Source organism: Euphorbia lathyris, chromosome 5 (genome assembly GCF_963576675.1).
Source record: "Euphorbia lathyris chromosome 5, ddEupLath1.1, whole genome shotgun sequence".
Classification (NCBI taxonomy): Eukaryota; Viridiplantae; Streptophyta; class Magnoliopsida; order Malpighiales; family Euphorbiaceae; genus Euphorbia; species Euphorbia lathyris.
In genome coordinates this window covers 58,436,469-58,457,931 of record NC_088914.1, presented here as the reverse complement: position 1 = coordinate 58,457,931, position 21,463 = coordinate 58,436,469, and the positions used below count along the sequence as shown (strand labels likewise).

General features: G+C 32.4%; 1 protein-coding gene across 3 annotated transcripts; it reads left to right on the top strand.

Annotated features, from left to right (window-relative positions):
* Nucleotides 1–10,955: 10,955 nt before the first annotated feature.
* Nucleotides 10,956–21,458, top strand: LOC136231175 (acyl-coenzyme A oxidase 2, peroxisomal). Of its 3 annotated transcripts, none has more exons than XM_066020480.1 (7): nucleotides 10,956–11,426; nucleotides 18,109–18,224; nucleotides 19,274–20,154; nucleotides 20,287–20,466; nucleotides 20,558–20,724; nucleotides 20,814–20,937; nucleotides 21,020–21,458. In XM_066020480.1, the coding sequence occupies exons 1-7, from the start codon at nucleotides 10,993–10,995 to the stop codon at nucleotides 21,173–21,175; spliced, it is 2,058 nt and encodes a 685-aa protein (XP_065876552.1). In that variant the 5' UTR covers nucleotides 10,956–10,992; the 3' UTR covers nucleotides 21,176–21,458. The 3 variants fall into 3 exon arrangements, with proteins under 3 accessions (XP_065876552.1, XP_065876551.1, XP_065876553.1); XM_066020479.1 differs by lacking the exon at nucleotides 10,956–11,426 and adding an exon at nucleotides 15,900–16,561; XM_066020481.1 differs by lacking the exon at nucleotides 10,956–11,426 and adding an exon at nucleotides 16,329–16,613.
* Nucleotides 21,459–21,463: the final 5 nt, after the last annotated feature.

Below are 21,463 nucleotides of genomic sequence, written 5' to 3'. Positions count from 1 at the left end.
CACTTTTCACATAGGAAGTTTGAGTAAATTATACACTTAGCCACTCAACTTTACTCATTTTTATTATATGACCAATAGACCAAAAAAAGCAAACAGCTTTTTGGGATAAAAAGAGCAGTTTTGACCAACTTTAGAGGTTTGACCACTGAAAGTGTTTGGTGGAGAGAGGTTTGGGAGAGAGTTTTGGGATGAAAACGCTAATGGACTTCTTTAACCCTAATAGATAGACTCTCTCTTCTCCTGCGCCAAAATTAATGCCCTTATTCGTCTTTTTGCACAAACCGCTATTATCAATCAGCTAATTTTTACCAAACAGGTCTACACAAACAGCTAATCAAATCAGCTAGTCAAATCAGCTAATGTAATCAGCTAACAGCTAACAGCTAATGTAATCAGCTAATAGCTAATTCCTAAACAGGGCCATTATAATATACTCTCTCCTTCCATTTTTTTCCTTATTTTACCCTTAAAATTATCTACTATCTTCCTCCCTTCTATTTTATTACCAAAAAAAAAAAAAAATAATTTGCAAAATTTTAAAGTTATTTTGTTTTAGAACATCTTCAAGAGTCTCTTAGTTTGACTCTTAAGTTAAAATTTGAGGAAGAGAATTAAAAATAAGCTCCAACAGCCTCTTAGTGGCTCCTCAAATCACTAAGAGTTTCTTCATCCTCTCTATTAATAGAGAGTATCTCTCCACCTCTTAATATCTCCTAACTTCATTTTTTATTAATAATTTATTATTAAATAGTCTCTCTCCTTTCACTATTGGTAAATATAACAATCATTAATAATTTTAATTATAAAATAATAATAATGAGCCAATATAAGGAGTATTATTGGAAATGATATATCTTAGTTACTCTTAAATTACTAAGAGTCAATTATTTATATTATTTTTAGAAAGTACACTAGAAGTCTAGAAGTCTCTTGGAAATGCTCTTAGTCCTACTTTATTTTATTTTCTAGATATCAACAATTCAAATGTTTTCTCAAATTTCAAAGCAGTGAGTCAAACTTCACCTAGTTTCCTTATCTAAGTATAAAAGTTTGTGGATATTTAATTTCTCTTCAAATAGATAAGTCCTGAATTTTTGTAATCTAACAAGAGAATATCTCACAGACTTAACAGTAGAGTAGAACGAATATTTAGGGGGTGTTTGGTAGCTGCTTTTCGACCTCCTATTTGCCTTTTCACTTTGAAAATGAGAGTTTAAGGTGTTTGGTTAGACACCTCTTATTTGCCTTTTGTAGCCGAAAAGTAACTTTTTATAAAAGCAGGGACTCCTGCTTTTTGGAACAGCAGTCTTTTCAAACAGGAAACAGCAAACCGTAACAGGAAACAGCAAACAACAGATAAAACAAACGGACCCTTACAATAGAAACATCTAATTCATATAAACCATCTTTCACAATTAAATTTAAAATATGAGCAACACATCTCATATGCAAATATTCATCATTCAAAACATTTCTTTCCAATTATTTATATTTTTTCAAGTAAACCATATCAACATCATTTGTTGTTGCATTATTAATAGTTATAATCAAGATTTTCTCAATTCTCCATTCAAGCAATCATTTCCCAATAAACTTATTAATCACATCACCACTACTAATCTACACTTTGTAAAAACTATAAGGATAAACTTAGACCTAATTTGTATTTTTAAACTAAATTAAATTTTATTGGAAATAATTAGAAATATGTAAGTCTACATCCACCTGCTCTTAAATTTGGGTAATTAATTTATTAGTCCCTATATTTTGACAAAACACATTGTTTAGTCTCTGTATTTCCAAAAACACACGGTAAGGTCTCTAACCTTTTTTTCGGTAAACTGTTTAGTCATTCTGTCTGTTTGTTAGATTTTTTACCGTTTATGAATTTGAAAATGACTAAATTACCCTTTATTGTTTATCAGTCAAAAGCAATTCACACATCTATGTCTTTCTCTCACAACTCGCGCTCACTCTAACCCATAATCGAATCACTCATGCTCACTTTTCCTGTTTGAATTGAAAGTAGAAATCGACTCAAATCTCTCTCGATTACTCTTTCTGTTCGAATTGAAGGTGGAAAACACTCATATCAAGAAGAAGAACACTCAAAGTTGATTTCAGATGCAGTAGAGTCTAAAGGAAAGGCAAATAGAGGAAAAGAAGAACACATAGATGAGAAACAATGCAGTTAAGGAATTATATTTTTATTTTAAATAGATTTTGACTCAAATTCAAATTGACTAACAGAATCTTCATGAGAGTCTAATGTCATGGACTAAACAGTTCACCGAGAAAAACGTTAGGGACTAAACAGTTCATCGAGAAAAATGTTAGGAATCTTACCGTGTGTTTTTAAAAATATAGGGACTAGACAGTGTATTTTATCAAAATATAGGGACTAATAAATTAATTACCCTTTAAATTTTAACTCAAAACACTCTTAAGTTAAAATTTGAGAATAGAAAGTTAAAAATCAATTCCAACAATCTCTCTCAAATCACGTCTTTCCATCCTCTCTATTATTGAGGAGCCTCTTTCCACTCCTACTCTCATTCTTATTTCATTTTTTATTAATAATTTATTATTGAGGATTTTCTCTTCTCTTGCTATTAGTAAATATAAGGGACAATTACTAAACTAGTCACTTTTAAGGGGTTAGTTTACATTTCTAGCCTCTTTCAAAACAAATTTACAAAACTAACATAATTTAACAGACAACTTCCAACTTTGCCCTCATCTTCTTCCTAAACAGAACTCCGTGTCTTTCACTCTCTTTCTCTCGCGCGCTCTCTCTCTCTCTAAAAAATAGAATGACTACGAATCCAATGTATATTGTTTCTCTTCTTTTTTTTCATATTTTTCCTAATCGTGCGAACCCCAAAAACAGTGGCATTGTTATCTGAAAATGCATTTTGGTTGGAATATCAGTTTCAGATTTTTTTCCGACAGTGTTGATATTTGTCGATATCGACAACACATATCGACAGATATCGACAAATACAATATTGATAGATATCGACCAATATCGATACGATGTTATATGTCAATATCTGTTGATATTTGTCAGATATCGACACTGTCGGAAAAAAAATCTGAAATTGATATTCCAACCAAAATGCATTTTCAGACAACAATGCCATTGTTTTTGGGGTTCGCACGATCAGAAAAAATATGAAAAAGGAAGAGAAACAATATATATTGGGACGAGAAATGGTCGCCTTCTTCCTCCTCTTCCGTTCGCTGTTCGCCTTCTTCTCCTCCTCTTCCTATTGCCGCCATTCGCTTCTCCTTCTTTCTCCTCATTGTTCGCTTCTCCTCCTCTTTCTATCACCGACTTTCACTTCTCCACCTCTTCGAGTATACCGCCGTCGCTTCTCGTTCTTCCTCCTCTTCCTATCGCAGCGTTTGATACGTTAGAGAGATGAAGTTCATTCATTAATGACGAGGACAAAGTTGGAAGAATTTGTTGAAATATGTTAGTATTGGATTTTTTTTTAAAGAAGCTAGAAATGTAAACTAACCCCCTAAAAGGGGCAAGTTTAGTAATTATCCCTAAATATAATAATACTTAATAATTTTAATGAGAAAATAATAAATAAATAGTGAAAAGTATTGTTGGAGATGATATATATTAATCACTCCTTAAATCACTAAAAGTCAATTATTTATAGGTTAATTTCAAACAAATGCCCTGGGTTTCACGTTTTTACAGACCGGTACTTGTGGGTTTTTGTTACAAACCGAACCCAGTGGTTTGCAAAAAAATTATTTTTATTTACTTTGCCAAATTCGACCAATAACGACATGAATTTAAATATTTTAGTATCATATATACTATGGAACTACAATTTTTTATTTTTCAAAATCATCATTTTTGGAGATTTCTCTCTAAATATTAACTTTCTCTCTTATAAAAAAAACAATACATAAATGATCTCAAACCTAAAAAGTTCGAAAAATTAAAGTTGTTTAAAATATAATTTAATTTTTGAAAATTTTCATTTTGAGGTCGTTATTGGTAAAATTTGGCAACGTCAAAAAATGAAAATTTTGTAAACCACGGGATTTAGTTTGTAATAAAAAAATTAGATACCGATCTGAAAAACGTGAAATTACATGATATTTATTTAAAATTAACCTTTACTTATATTATTTGTAGAGAGTGAATTTGAGTTTTGAAAATGCTGAAACATGATATCTTTTAAAAAAAGTTTTATATTCTCTACGCATAACGTGGCATGTTGATTAAGTTTTTTTTATATAGCACATGTTGAAGTTGATTAAGTTAATTAAGTTCATAATAAAATAAATAAGCTAAAAACAATAAAATATACCAGTAAGATTCAACAAGTTGAAATTTGTATTTTTATAATAACAAGTCGAAAATTGAAAATGTTGCTTTTCTATATAAAAAAAAAAAAAAAAGTTGAAAATGCATTTTTGCAGAAATTAAACAAATCTGGAAATAGTAGGATGGATGACATTATTCACATTTTCAAGTCACATTTATAAATCGTTGGTAAGCGCGCCAATGTTAACTGCTAACATGTCATCCCACACTCTTCTTCCGATCTAGGTTGACTTTCCTACATTCTATCAATTTTTAGATGCACCCTCTCCACTCATTAAACTAAAATAATGGAGTATATTTGTATCCGTGTTTGTGAAATAGAGTTTAGTTATTATTTTTCCATTAAAAATGTAATCGAGTCGAATTGAGTTTTGACCTGTTTAGACTTTGCTCGTCATTCGAGCTTGATTCAAGTTTAAAATTTATATTTGAATTCAATTCGTTTAGAAGATCGTTTATTCACTAGTCAGCTTGTTTATTTTATTCTTATTCACTAGCTTAGCTCATGAGTGGTTCTTTCATGACTTCATCAGCAAATATATCTCAAATCAACTAGCATACGACATGGTTCTTTCATGACTTCATCAACAAACATATCTCGATAAGATCGCTGAGGGTTGGGTTGGTTTAGAGGAGAGTCGTCGGCTGAGGAATCAGGGAAGAGGTAGAGTTGACACGGTTCATTCTTCCAATATTTTATTTTTTGAAATTACAAAATGATAGTCTAATTGTATTCTAATACTTATCACATCAAGTAAAAATAAATCGCATTTTTACAATTTAATAAAATTAATGACTCCTTTAGTTTTACATTTCAAATCCAGCATTAATATTTTCAAATAATTTTATTTACAGATTGCATGTATTCAAGGTATTGCATAGGTTAGTTACATAAACCTGGGACTGCAAAAAGAAAAAGAAAAATCTTAGATACTTACAAATTACAATCTTATTCCTTACCACATTTATTATCCAACACATCAAATTAATATAGTAGTATTATTTCTTTACTATAATTCGGACATGCTTTACATCATGGGTTCACACACATTCAATATATGATAATTATTCATATTTTCTTTCCAGAAAAACGATTTTCTACTTTATTGATTTGGTGATTTTAACTAGTGTTGTGAGATCTGATCGGTCAGATTGGTTCAACCCGGTAGATAAATCGGCACAAAAATATCAAATATTAAATTCTTCAAAATCGTTAAACATTGTTGAAACTAGATGGTTCAACCGCCGACATGTGAACCCAAGCACGAGTTTAATAAAGCTTGAAGCGTGTTTGATTTTAAGTTTCAATTAGTTTTTTTTTCTTTTTTCAAAAAAATTAAAATTATAAATTGATATTAAAAAAAACATTACAATATATAATATAAGTATACTACTAATTTTTAAATGTTATATATTTATATTAGAAACTAGAGATAAGGACCGAATTTAGCTCTAACGTTCTAAGCGGGGTGCAAATTTAGCTCTAGCATATGAAATTGTGTAAATTTAACCCTAATGTTTTCAAGCAAGATCAATTTTAGTTTTGCATTATTGAAAATTTGAAAAGAACAATTCGACTGTTATTTAACTATCAAATCTGACCTTCCAAACAAGTTTATCAATAAATTGAAGCAATTTCATAAATTTTTCTAAATATATTAAAAACAAAGTAAATATTTTAGACAGCTCGATAAAAAAAAATTATAATTAACTTGTATGAAACAAATTTAGTTTTAGCATTTTAATAGAACTTTTGTAATTTTGTTAGTAATATCTTACACATAATTGATGTTTGGAAGGTCTCAAGTGATAGTTAAATAACAGTTAAACCATTTTTTTCTAATTTTTTTATAAATTATGTGATAGGGCTAAAATTGATATTGTTTGAAAATATTAGGGTAAAATTTGCATAATTTAATATGTTAAGGTTAAATATGTACTTCCCTTAAAACGTTATGGTTAAATTTAGTCTTTATCCAGATTGTTATTATATTAGCATTTAAAATTTAGGATAAATTATAAAAATGGCTCAATTGAGAGGCTCGTTTATATATTTATACCTATTACAACACATCTTACCAAACTAGACAATTTCAAAGTTAACTTTCTTGAAGTACCCTTAGTATATATATTATCACTTAACATACCACTTTTACTTCATTTCACTTCACTTCCCATCCTTTGTAATCCAACTTCATTTTTATAGATCAATCCAAGATCCAAACTCTTCATGTAAGTATGTTATTGATTTTACACACATAAATTTCTTTATATAGTTTAGCTCTGTGTATTTAAGTTAGTTTCCACTTTGGATGCTGAAATTTGGAGGGGTTTATCCAACCCGGTAAGTTCGTAGAATCGTAAACTACGAACCACAATCCTCCACAATTAGGTTTAGGGTTTGTGAGAATATGGCTCATATTTAATTTAACTATGAATTACTGCAAAACAAATTGACTTCGTAGTTACATTAACTGCGAAATACTGCAAAGCAAATTACTTTCACAGTTTGTTGCCCTATTATGCAGTTGTTTGAACTACGAAGCAAATTTTTTTTGATTGTTTTTCTTTAATTTTGTTTTGGTAATGTGTTTGTTTCCCAACAGTAGAAGAATGTCAACCAACCATGTTTTGTGTGTGTTCACGTAGAACGACCATTGGAAAACAGAGAGAAAAGCAATGACATATATGGGTGCTCGGCTTTCAATAAAAACAAACTATGAGATTTTACAAGAGAGAGTCTACACTTATGCAAATATTCATTCAACATCATTTGACCTGCGTATGGCCATGCAAACAATGTACAGTTCAAACAAAGCTCTTGGCTTAGTAGTTCCTATTATTGATTCCAATGATGTTGAGTGCTTCTAATAGCATTTCTGGATGAATCCAAGCGATGTGATTCCACTATATGTTACTTTAGAACCGCGAACAATAGATGCACAAATACCACGAGTTATAAAGAAGGGGAATGTTGTTCAATCAAGTTGTGATCCCACCATTGAAGTTGAAAATCAGCGGCCAGGCAAAGAAAATGTCAATTTCAACCTCACAACCAACCCCGATTTAGATGATATAAGCTCGAATCCATTTTTTGAACCTAAAGAAATGATTTATGAAGAAGATATTTAGGGTCCTTATAACCCTAATGATGACAATGATGATAATGATGAAGAACAACCTCGTCGCGAAGGGGTTCCTCAAATAAATGCACGAGTTGACCATGTCTCATTAAGTATATATAAGACAGATGGTGAAGAAAGAAGAAGAGGGAGGACTGATCCATTTTGATGGTTGTTAGAGGTCCATAATGCACTTATGATTCCTATTGAATCTAGTGCATCAAAAGGGATGGACGATCTAAAGGTGCTTGCTATATTCTCAAACAAATGAGAATTGCAAGATGCACTGGGAAAATATGCAGTTAAGGATATGTTTGAATGGAAAGTGTACAAATCTAATAAGTCCTTATTTGAAGTTAGATGTAAGCATGTTGAGACATGTAAATGGCAGGCTAGATTGCGATACAGAGTTCTGATAAGTCCAGGCTTCAAAGAATGGGTGAGATGGATCAACACATATGTGCTAGAGATCAAATATTACCACATCACAGGCAATCAGGGAAATAAGTTATCGACATACTACATGCAGATAAGTTTGATCTCGAGGATATAGTGTATCGACCAAATGACATTGTTAAAGATTTTAATAAAGTGTATAAAATCAACATGTCTTACATGCAAGCTTGGAGAACAAGATGTTGGGCTTTAGAAGATATTGGGGGTTCACTAGAAGAATCATACATGTTGTTACCGGACTATTGTGAGATATTGGAAAAATTCAATCCATGTATAGTGACCCGTATTGAAACTGATGATGATTATCACTTCAAGTAGTTCTTTATGGCTATGGTCCTTCACTTAAAGCATTTAAAGAACATATTCGATATCTCAACCAATTATACATTGTAGTTGGAAAATATGGTAATAACTAGATTTATCCTCTTGCTTTTGGAGTTGGACCGAACGCAATGAAGCATGAACCTGGTTTATGATTAGCTAAAAAAATGTATTGGCGATGTTGAGAATTTTTCCATAATATCATATAAACATAAGAAAATTGATTATGTAGTGAATTTGGTGTTTCCAAATGCGAGACATGGATGCGGTTGTTAGCATTTAAGAATGAATGTGAAGGTCTAATTTTGAAAAATTAGAAAGATAGATGGGGTGTATTGGCTAGCTACTAAAGCTTATAGAATTTCCGATTTTGACGAGGCATTTTTGAGACCGGGACAACTACATGGCCCCGACGTATAATATTTAGAGCAAGCCGACATCGAGAAATGGTCATGTGCATACTTTCATACTCATCAGTATAACATGATGACCACAAACGTTGTAGAATCATGAAACATGGTTATGGTTATAGATAGATGTTTACCTACCACAATGTTGGTAAAGTATATAAGAGTTACTCTTCAAAGATGGTTTTACAAGAGACAACAATTAGCAGGTTAGAAATTTCAACATATCATATAGTGTAATTTGTGCAAATTTTATATGTATATTGACATACCAACTTTGGCTTTCAGGAGCACGAAAATCACACTTGTCACATTGGAATGAGAAGAATATGATAAGTTATCTAGACAAAGTTGTCACTTATATGTTTTATGGAATAAACAGACATGCATTTCAGATCGGCGATTCAAGAAAGGGGGGGGGGGGGAGTTGTTGACTTAAATACAAAAACATGCACATGTAAGAAATGACAACTTTCACATTTTCCATCTAAACATATATGCAAAGTTATGTGTGAGCATCGTCTAAGTAATGGATACCAGTAGGTAGATCATTACTACATCAGTGAAGCAGTTAAATTATCTTACACTAAGTCGATATATCCAATTTAACACTAGTCAGAATGGACAAACTGTGATCCTTCTATGAAAGTTCTTCGCACTATAAAGGGCTCTGCACCTGTCGGTCGACCAAGAAGTCAAAATAGAAGACAATGTCAGGTGAAGATCCAGTTACAAGAACATGTAGCAGGTACGAGAATACTGGGATTAATATGTTGAACAGTCATTGTCCGCTACCGAATACAACATGACATCCGAGTACAATAACAAGTTCTATAAGCACTAGGACGTGAAGATGTAATCTTTCATCGTGTGAACTTTCATCACTATTGTTTGAAAACTCATATATTAAACAATATGTGTGCTTAATCATATCTTTCATTATGTGTGCGTTATTATATTTTGTGTTATGGCTCGTCCATCATTTGAGTCCGACCAATATCCTGACTTTGCAATGGCCCTAGAAAGGACTAAGAGGTGACTAGATAGGAAGTTGCCTATAGATGCATCATTTTTTTTTACAATCAGACTATTGTATATGTATAAATGCAGCACTGCTAAATCAAGTGCCCCAGATAACTAATGATTGACCTTAACGTTGATAGACATGTAACCTTTTTTACTTCCTTCCACGGTCTTATGTAATCAGAGTCTTTGCCCTTGACAGTTCCCACAAAGAAATCAATTGAAGTTCTATTATCGAGCATCCATCCAATGAATTGTCTATCTTCAAGCTTTGTTTGTACACCTTCTATCTTTCTCTTTTCCCTCACCATAGGAGAAGCATCATCTTCTCCCTCTTCCTTTTCTCATAGTCCTCTTCCATCTTCATCTTCATCTTCTTCCATGGTCTCATACTTCTCAAATAAACTATTAAGATCTACCGCATAATTATCAATATATTCCTAGAGTGTCTTATACTAGACACACGCTTTTTCAACATCCTGCACCACAAGTTGAGATTCTAGAGCTTGAGATGACATGCAAAACAAAATATCCAAATATCAAATTGTAAACAAACGCACAAATTGGACAAAACACATATTAAAGGTCTTCATATACACATAACATTTGATTTACTTATATAAACGTTTTCTACTTTTTTAAATGTTGGTTTTTTACATTTATCCATCTACATAGGTATGTGAGGACGTCACTTGCTCTCTTGAGATAGAATTTACGTGGCGCCTTTCATACCTCGAGTATCCAAACTTGTAAAAAAGTTCAAATCAATTAAGATATAATTTATTATTATTATTATTATTATTATAAATCTATTATTATAATTTGGGCTTAAAAAACTCAAATAATATGAAATTTTAAACCTAAAATTTATTTATCATTTACTTAATTTTTTTTTTTTAGTGAAAATGTTTATATATTTATTAGATTAAAAAAATTACAATTAGAAAACGGTAACGAATAAAAACCTCATATAAATATAAATTAAAATCAATATAAAATCACAAAACAATGGAATAAAGAAAAAAAAAAACCTATATGTTTCAAAAAAAAAAAAAACCTATAAAAAATATAAAAAGCACAAAACAGTAATAAAATATATATTTCTTGTAAATAGAAAAACATTTCCAATCCATGCAATGTCAACATCTGCCTTGAACACCCTAAAAAATATCTGTTTTGACAGGTAACCCTTCAAACCAACTCTAATTTACTTGTATTTAAGATCAGAGGAATAAATTTTCAACGGTGCACTGTATTTCTTATTTAAACTACTGTACTCAGTAAAATTCTTCATCTGAATCACAAAAAAATGCAATCAGAAAACAGAAATCCGACGGCCGAGGATGAAAAACAGAGAGTTGATCGGCGCATTGAAAGACTGTCACTGCACCTGCAGCCGCTGTATAAGGAGTCGCAGCAGGTATGGATGACGAGGTGCAGAGGGAAGGAGAAATTGGAAGTGAAAACAGAGAAATTGGCGTTGTATATTAAAGGAAAACACAGGGATTTACAAGAGAAAGTGATAGAATACTTTAAATCAAGGCCGGAATTAGTAACTCCGGTGGAAATATCGAAAGATGAGCATAGAGATCTGTGCTGGAAGCAGCTTTGGGGATTGGTGAGAGAGGCTGGAATTAGGCCTTTTAAATATGTTTCAGATGATCCTTCTAAGTATTTCGCCATTGGTGAAGCTGTTGGAAGTGTTGATATATCGTTTGCGATCAAACTCGGAGTTCAGTACAGGTCAGTTCGCTCCAAATCTCTACTTTCTGCGTATAATTTGCTTCTGTTTGCCGCTTTTTCTTTCTTTAATTGTTTTAGATTAGATCATTCCAAAATTCAGCCACAAACAACATCTTTCAGGATCTCATTTATCATTTTCTTATTTGGAAAGCCTTATTAAAGGTACCTTACGAAGATTTAGAACAAGATTAACTTTCATTGAATCTTATTAAGTTTTAATCTACGAACTTTTTGAATCATAAAAAAAAGAACAATTCATACAAACTTTTCAAATAGAAATTTATCGTTAACCCCTGTTTCATTAATACTTTTACGGCGTGTTTGTTTGAAGGGATATTAGAGATGAGATAGGGATAAAAATACGAGATAAGTTATCCCGTGTTTGTTTGGGAGATAAAAGAGTGAGACGGATGGGAGATAAACCTCTTATCCCTCAAATCTTATACCCAGGAGGGGTGACATAAAAAGGTGGGATAAGCTTCTACGATTTTAATAAGATGGAAAAATCAATCTTATCCCTCAAATTAATGTTATGTAGTTTAAATAAAGTTAAAATAGTAAAATGTATTATTTTATCCCAATTTCTATCCCACATACCAAACATTGAATGATAATTCTCGATTATCATATTTTTATCTTTATCCCAATCATTTATCTTTATCCATATCCCTATTCCTATCCCAACCTTTGTCCCTATCCCTATCCATATCCCAATAGAATACCAAACATGGTGTTAAAATATAAATCTGTCTCAAATAAACATAAAGATGTTGACAAAAAAAAAAAAAAAAAAAACAGCCATTTGGATAAATCCAGGAGGGGGGAGCCCCCGGTCTTCATCACCACACCTGAGTAGAGAGTAGTGCCACGATGGGCAGTCCCTCTTAGGGAACAAGTTGGATTGTCTATCCAGTTAAAATTTAGTTTTATTAATAAATTGTAAATTCTACCATAAATTATCCAAGTTTATTCTTATCTAAAAATTTCATTAAAAAAAATATATGTATTAATAATAACTCATAATTAAAAAAAATAAGTATAAAAAAGTATATAAGAAAATAGAGTCAAATTGAATTATATTATTGCATGTAAATTTATATAGTACTACTTCAAATCTCTTTATATAACATAACAAAAAATAAAATACATTGTTTTTTTTTCATTAGTTTATTACTTGCGGATGACGAAGGTTTATTTTAATAACTAAATATTTTAGGGTAAATTACAAAACTAGGTCAAATGGGAAGCTCATTTACATATTTAATTCATTTACTCAACCTACTACATATCTAGACTATTTTTGTGTGACTTTCCCATAATATCCTCAATATTTACGCACGTCTGTCTCCCTCCCGTCTGACTTCGCAGATTCGATCATATGCGAAGCCTGCGAAGCTAATGTTTGGTTTACTTGATGAGTTTAATTAGCATATGCAAAGCCTGGATGTGTTTTGAAGCTAATTCGCGAAGTGGTATATAACAAAAAAAAAAATGCTAAACAACAACAGATTCTAATATTAAAATCATAACATTATCAAAATTTACAACAAGATTGCCACAATAACAACATTAAAATCATAACATTATCAAAATTTACAACAAGATTGCCACAATAAACTCCTAACAAATCACTTCAAAATGAATCTGACTAATCTGGACGGAAATTTCTCTCTTTACAAGAAGTCCAGAACTTTTGGGATGGACGTGTCCCATGATGCACACCAAGATTGGCACAATCTCTCCTAACCAATCATTTCAAAGTGAATGTGCAAATCTTGAGGGAAATTTCTCCCTATACAGGAAGGAAAGTCATCTCCCCTGCATCCAAGGACGCCGCCTTCTAGAAAGGGATGTTATGTAATTCAGGAAAAATTAATCGTGTTAGGCAGGGAAAAAGACGATATTGGCTTCGCGAAATAAGGATTAGCGAAGCATGCGAATGTAAATGTGCAGGGAAAGAGATGATTTTACTTCGCTAATCGATGTTTTTGCAAGGTATGCGTGGTCTGAAACGTGACTATTTACGTCGCATATCGATGCTTTCGCGAAGTCTGCGAGTGAAATCATGAACTTTTCTACTCGCAGACTTCGCGAACTAATCGATTTGCGAAGTAGATCGTCACGTTTCAGGCTCTTTCTCTTCGCAGATCTTCGCGAAATCATCGACTACGCGAAGTGTATTTATGGAAAAACGCAAAAAAAAACAGCAGATACTTACATTTTTCGTGCCTTTCACCCTTAAACGCGACAATAACAATATGATAAACCGGGAAAAATGATGGAAATAACGTAGAATAACCATTTCTTTGATGGTAACAAGAAGAAAGAAACATAGTAACAAGGAGGAACAAGAAAATGAAGAACCATGACTTCGTTTTCTAGGATTAGGAATTTGCAAAATCAAGAGATGAAGAGAGGAAAAAGAGAAATACATTGTGATTTGGAGAAATGGTGCAGATTTCGTGCAATTTAAAGGAAGATAGGAAGATCAAAAGTCTTGGAATCATTAATAGAGGAGCCAACAACCGTTTCGTGCACCCAAAGAGAAGAGGGGAGAGAACGTTCGCGTAAGGGGAAGTGGGAAGGTTAGGGATATTATGGGAAAGTCACACAAAATCAGTCTAAATTTGTAGTAGGTTGAATAAATGGGTTAAATATGTAAATGGACCCCATTTGATCCATTTTTGTAATTTTCTCAATATTTTATCATGAAAAAGTGGAATCCTCAATCTAAAATAGGGATAATAAAGGCTTATAAGAAATAGTTCATTAAAAGTGTTAGTGTTCAAATTTTGGATTTATTTGTTAAATTTATGTATGATTTTCTTAAATTCGTAAAATATTAAGACAATGCATGATTTAATTTATTAAATTCAAGGTTTTTTTTAAGCATATTAAATTTATAGTTGATTTATTTATTTATATGTTTATAATTTGATTTGTATATTTAAACGGATAATTGGTCTAAGTAAGAGCTTTGCATATTTTGTGTTTCTGGGTTGTGGTAAGGGATAGGGAGAAGGTTGCTCGAGATGTGATATGTGTAATTGTTTTTGGTGGATGCTGTTCAATAATATCATATTTTCTATAAAAAAATCTAAAAATTCTATAGGTTGAAAATAAATTCAAATGTAAAGGATAATGGAACTAGACAAACAACATACGAGTAATATATTAAATTGCGCACAATAGCTTACATTAAAAAAGAAAGAAAAATCACTCCTCCACTCGGATGTGATTCAAACCCATGACTTTCCTAGTTATAGGTATGCTTTCAACCACTAGGCTAAGAGCTTCACCATTTTTTGTTATTAGTTGATTAATTATTAATGTTTAGTAAAATTGTGATTAGTTGTTATTGTTAATATATAAAATGTTTTCATTTAAAAAAATATATAAAATGTTTAATATAAATATTTTAAATAATCAATAAATAAATTATAAAAATAAAAATTGTACCACATAAATTAATAAGATAATCTAAATAACAAAAATAAAAATTATTGAATAAAGTAAAACTTTGTTTTTTCCATAATAATATTATAGAAATGAGAATAATGTTAAAAAAAATTAAAAAAAAACCTTAAAAAAATGTTTTATGGAAATAAAAAGGACAATTTTATCAATATCACAATAAATACAAATAAGTATTCATAAAAAGTTCAAAAAAATGAGTTTTTTTTTTTGCTTGCGAAAAGCTTCAAAGTGCTACTATTTTTATTAAAAAAATTTAAAAATTATTGTATTACGCTAATAAAGTGCCATATTTTTTTATGGTTTGAAGTGAAACATTGTTCCGAAAAGTTAAAACAGACAATCCTTATTTTTTAATATATAAATATATGTAAATAAATAAATAAATACATGAAAAGCTTAGTAATTACTACGACTATGATAAAACAAATATTTTTTTTAATATAATACTTTTTCTATTTTTTTTATATAAATCAAATTAAAAAAAATTCTTTCATGTCATTATAGATGAATAAATGTTGAAATATTAATTTTTTTTTGGTAGAAATTGAAATGTTAATTTTTTTTGGGTAGAAACAGGAAAGGAAAACAGAAATTGAAATATTAATAAATACATGTATCAAAATAAAAAGTTTAATATTTGAATAAAAAAATTAAATTAAAATTTTTTAAATCTTAAAATAATTTGAAGAAAAAACTATTAATTTAATAGAATGATTTATATAAAGGGAATAAAGAGAGTAGCAGTTAGTAGTGTTGGATTGTTAGATTAGGATAATTTTAATATTAATTTTAAGATTTTAAGAAACTTAAATTAGTAGTACATTTCTAATTTGTTCTTTGTGGGGATAAAATCAAAGAGTGCACGTCCCTAGGTCAAAGGATAAGGTGATGATTTCTGACGTGGAGCTTTCGATCCTTATTGTTAAAGTCAGTTAACTTTCAATGTATAATCCAAACTAAAATCCCTATCGAGGTAGGTGTGCAATAAATCCGAAAACTTCCGTTCATTTTATTACCACGTGCCAGCCTCAGGAAGCTCCACCTCAGTTTTTCATTTTTTATAATTCCCTTTTCTTTCAAGGAAGCTCCACCGACGAACAGTTTGTAATACAGTTTGTCCGCTGTTGTAACTTGTACCCAATAGACTTTGCCAATTTCATCGTCCTGCTCTTTCTTCGATCGAAAAGTAAGAAACGTCGATCCTTTTTTCCTAAAATGCGACCGGAAAACCCAAATCAGAAAACCGAGAATGAAACCCCAATTGCTACTCGCCGTATTCAACGGCTATCTTTGCACCTCAACCCAATTTCGGGCTGTCTGTCCGATGAGTCCCAGCAGCTGGGGATGATGAGTTGTGCCAGATCAAAGTTGGATGTAAATACCCAAAAACTATCTTTCTACATGAGAGGTGAACACAGAGAGATACAAGAAAAAGTGATGAACTACTATAACTCGAGGCCCGAATTGCAAACCCCATTAGAAATATCCAAAGATGAGCATAGGGAGCTCTGCTGGAGGCAGCTATTGGGTCTTGTAAGAGAGGCTGGAATTAGGCCTTTCAAATATGTGGTAGATGACCCTGCTAAGTATTTTGCAATACTCGAGGCTGTTGGGAGTATCGATATGTCGCTTGGTATCAAGATGGGAGTCCAGTATAGGTCAATCTTCTTACTTCGTATACTCACCGTATCCTGCCCGATTTAGATATAGGTGTCAATTCTATTTAGCTTTTGTTCAATTTTCAGCTATGCTCCTGCTATTGGTTATTTTTTGGGTTAGTTCAGTCCAGATTCTTGATCGCAAAGTTGAGTTTTATATGTTTGAAATTGGCAGGATTTATTGTTCTATAGGTGGTCTTACGAGGGTTTAAATATGCTGCATTTTTTTTTTCTACTGATGTGCTCTTGGTTCTTCTAGACTTTATGGGGTTGATCAATTTTCTTAGCTTTTAACATTGGGTTGCTTTCTACCATATAGGAAGTCTTACTGTCTCCTAAGGTAAGACAATCCCACAAAAAAAAAAACTGATTTTTCCATCCTATAATTGTTTGAACCTAGAAGCTTAGAATTTAGATGAACAAAACGGAAAGCATTGTCCGAGAATGCTCCAGATCAAGAAACTTTCTAACCTGGTTAGCTGATTTGTTTTGCTTTGTAAGAAATCACTACAGACTTAAAGCTATCAAGACAAATTCATTAAATCATGCAGTTTGTAGTCTGGCACCTTGATCCTCTTAACCGTGTCATGGATAGGCAAGATCTTGTAGTTGACAATATCATGCAATTATGTTCACTTCTTGTGCCTTGAGAATTTTCAGTGCCAGTCAAATGTTTAGAAATTTGGTTCTTGTTTTGCTTTGTAAGAAATCATGATCTGTTTTGCTTTGTAGATGTGCATATAAGGGGGGTTTTTTTCCCCTAAAAAGTTATTGATCATGCATTGTTTGTATGTTTTTGACAGTATCATATTTAAGTTATCATTGTAGGCTGAAACTTTTCAATTGTAAACTCGAAGATAAATGCTGTCTTCTAGTTCTAAATCAGCTAACGAGCTTAAAAAGTTTCTTGATCTGCAGCATTCTCGGATAATGCTTTCCTTTTTGTTCATCTAAATTCTAAGCTTCTAGGTTCAAACAAGGCTTAATACATCATCAGCCCCCTGAACTTGTCCCAAAAGGTTGATTAACCCCCTAAACTTAGGAAGTGTCTCATTAGCCCCTCAACTTACTTAAAATAACCTATTGGATACTTGGATTTGTTTAAAGTGACCTACTGACCCCCTAAACTTGCTTATAGTGATCCATTTGCCCCCCTGAACTTGTTTAAAGTGGTATAAATTTCAATTTGCCCAAATATGTAAAAAAATTAAAAACTTAATAAATAAAAGCCTAATTTGTAATTCTAAGTCTCTAAAACAAATTAACTTTCTATTTTATTCATTTTTATGGCGTTTTTATAGATTTAGGGACTTGATCATGACACGTTGGATAATGAGACACAATGTAAGTTCGACAATGTAAGTTCAGGAGGTCAATCAAGCTTTTTGAACAAGTTCAGGGGGCAATTGATGTATTAAGCCTTCAAACAATTATAGGATGAAATATCAGTTCTTTTGTGGGACTGTCTTGCCTTAGAAGACAGTAAGACTTACTATTCAATTTTCATATTCTCAATTGAATACTAACTTGTAATATTTTTCATTCAGCCTTTGGGGAGGTTCAGTGATCAATTTGGGAACTAAAAAGCATAGCGATAAATACTTTGATGGTATTGACAATTTGGACTATCCAGGATGTTTTGCAATGACAGAGCTACATCATGGTAAACTCTTCTACCGCACTAGTTTCTTCATTTTTTTACAATTCTATGACATTCAACAACAAGGCTTCTATTATTTTGATTTCATGGGCTCTTCTATGTTCTTAGACACTTGTTAATAAGGAAACAATTTTATTTTCTTTTCCAAACTTAAAGTCATGAAAAAAGTTCAAATCTTGTTACACGTCAAAACTGCAACATTGTCTTGAGGAGGTCAGGATCCTTGTGGAAAATACATAACTTGCTGTGAGAAATACAAGTTTTTAGATCCTAAAAATTAAGTTGGAGGTCATCTAAGTATTTTGTCGTATGTTCTCTAGATCTCTAGTTTCAGAGGCTACAAGTGATTATGATTACTACTTTTAATGACTTTCACATTTCTGTCCATTTTTCTCGTTACTTGGCATGTGTATGTGAGCTTTGTCTGCATCTGGACTTTTCTGTTTGTGTTTTACAGGAATTTTCTTTTACTTGTTATGGATCATTATACTTAATTAAGTATTTTAATTTTCCTTTGTTGATAATCTGGGTTATTTTTAAATGTATAATTTGTTAGATATGAATGCAGAATTTTTATTTGAATTATTTTAAATTAAGAAGTCTTAGCTTGGTTAAATTCTTATGAAAAAATTACGGTTAATTTCTGCTCCTTGTTTGTACCTTATATTGTTTGCCTATATAAGAAGGCTGAATAATAAGTAGAAAGTGATGAGAAAGTGCATCAATGTGATCCATGGAATTTGGAAGGTTAACTGTAAAAAAGAAAAAAAAAATGCATTAAGAGGGAGCTTGTTAGATATTAATGCGGATTTTTTATTTGAATTATTTTAGATTAAGAAGTCTTAGCTTAGTTAAAATCTTATGAAAGAGTTTTAATCAATTTTTGCTCCTTGATTTAAGTTTGTATTCTTTTGCCTATATAAGAAGGTTGAATAATAAGTAAAATGTCTATTTTGATGTGTCTGATATAATTTATATTCTTTCCTTTTACAATATTTCTCCTATTAAGCCAACATAATTTTAATGAATTGTACAACTCTTCTGCTGCACAGGTTCAAATGTTCAAGGCATTCAAACTGTTGCAGTGTTTGATCCAAAAACAGATGAATTTGTAATTGACACTCCTAATGATGGTGCCATCAAATGGTGGATTGGCAATGCTGCAGTTCATGGAAAGTTTGCCACTGTTTTTGCCAAGCTAATGTTGCCTGCTCACGATTCGAAGGGTGTTTCTGATATGGGTGTCCATGCCTTCATTGTTCCAATAAGGGATTTGCAGACACACCAGACACTTCCAGGAGTTGAAATACATGATTGCGGCCATAAGATTGGTCTTAATGGGGTAGATAATGGAGCATTAAAATTCACTGCAGTAAGAATACCACGGGATAATCTTCTTAATCGGTTCGGAGATGTTTCTCGGGATGGGAAGTACACAAGTGCCCTTCCAACCATAAATAAACGGTTTGCTGCCACACTAGGGGAGCTTGTTGGTGGAAGGGTTGGTCTTGCATATTCTTCAGTTGCTGTACTCAAGGTTGCTGCAACTATAGCCATCCGATATTCGTTGCTGCGCCAGCAATTTGGCCCTCCCAAGCAGCCTGAAGTCAGCATTCTTGATTATCAGTCTCAACAGCATAAACTCATGCCAATGCTAGCTTCAACTTATGCATTCCATTTTGCCACTTCACATTTGGTACAACAATATAGTGAGATGAAAAAGACCCATGATGAACAATTAGTAGCAGATGTTCATGCACTTTCAGCTGGCCTCAAGGCCTATGTGACGTCATATACAGCAAAATCATTATCTATCTGCAGGGAATCATGTGGAGGCCATGGTTATGCTGCTGTTAACCGTTTTGGCACTTTGAGAAATGATCATGACATTTTTCAGACATTTGAAGGGGACAACACGGTGCTGCTGCAACAGGTAGGCCAGTTTTTTCACATCCTAGCTTGATGGTTCAAAATTGTTTCACATCCTGGATCGTGTCACAGGGAAATATTTTTTCTCCTTGGCTAGGATAGATCTGATTTTTTTTTTATTATTATTGTTATGCAGGTAGCAGCTGATCTGTTGAAGCAGTACAAGGAGAAGTTCCAAGGTGGGACACTAACAGTTACATGGAACTATCTGAAAGAATCCATGAATACATATCTGTCTCAGCCGAATCCTGTAACTGCACGATGGGAAGGTGAAGAACACTTGAGAGATCCTAAGTTCCAGTTGGATGCCTTCAGAGTGAGTGCTGCATTAAGCTCATGTGTGAAATTCTTGATCGTGTGTGAAATAATCTGCTTAAATTTAATATACCTTAACATTCTTTTTGCAGTACCGGACATCTCGATTGCTTCAAAGTGTTGTTGTTAGACTGCGCAAGCACTCTAAAACTCTTGGCGGCTTTGGTGCCTGGAATCGGTGCTTGAATCACCTCCTTACACTGGCAGAATCTCATATTGAATCTGTTATCCTAGCAAAGTTTATTGAATCTGTGCAAAAGTACTTACTAATCTCTACCTTGTTGGGCTTTTCCCTAACTAATTGATTGCTTAATTGTTTCTAACTTGGCTGCCTCTGTCGTGTTCCAGTTGTCCTGACGCAAGTTCTAGACAGGCTTTGAAACTTGTTTGTGATCTTTATGCGCTGAATAGGATTTGGAATGACATAGGAACATACCGCAATGTTGACTATGTTGCACCAAATAAAGCTAAGGTATGAACTCATAGTAAAGTTGAAGAAGATATATTCAATATATGAAAGGATTTTCTTTTATCTGACCTCCATCTGGGTGCAGGCAATCCACAAGCTCTCAGAACACCTTTGCTTCCAAGTAAGGAATATAGCCAGGGAACTTGTTGATGCATTCGATCTTCCAGATCATGTTACTCGCGCTCCAATTGCGATGCAGTCTGAAGCTTATGCTCAGTACACTCAGTATGTTGGATTCTAAGTATTAGAGAAAGCAACGCCAACAGCACCCAAGGAAGTCCATTTGAAAGGTGGATCAGTATATACTTTGTCATTTACGGGTTTCCCTTCGTTATAACTCTAAATCAGGGGACGAATAATGGTCTAAATTGTACTACATTTGTATTTATGAATTGAATACAAACTGACAAGACAGTTCATGCTTAAATCTCAATAAGCAGTGTGACAGAAAGTTTGTTAATCTTGAGTGATGGAAATAGAATACCATTTCTTTATCGCTATATAATACTTCCATTTGAACTTCATTGGA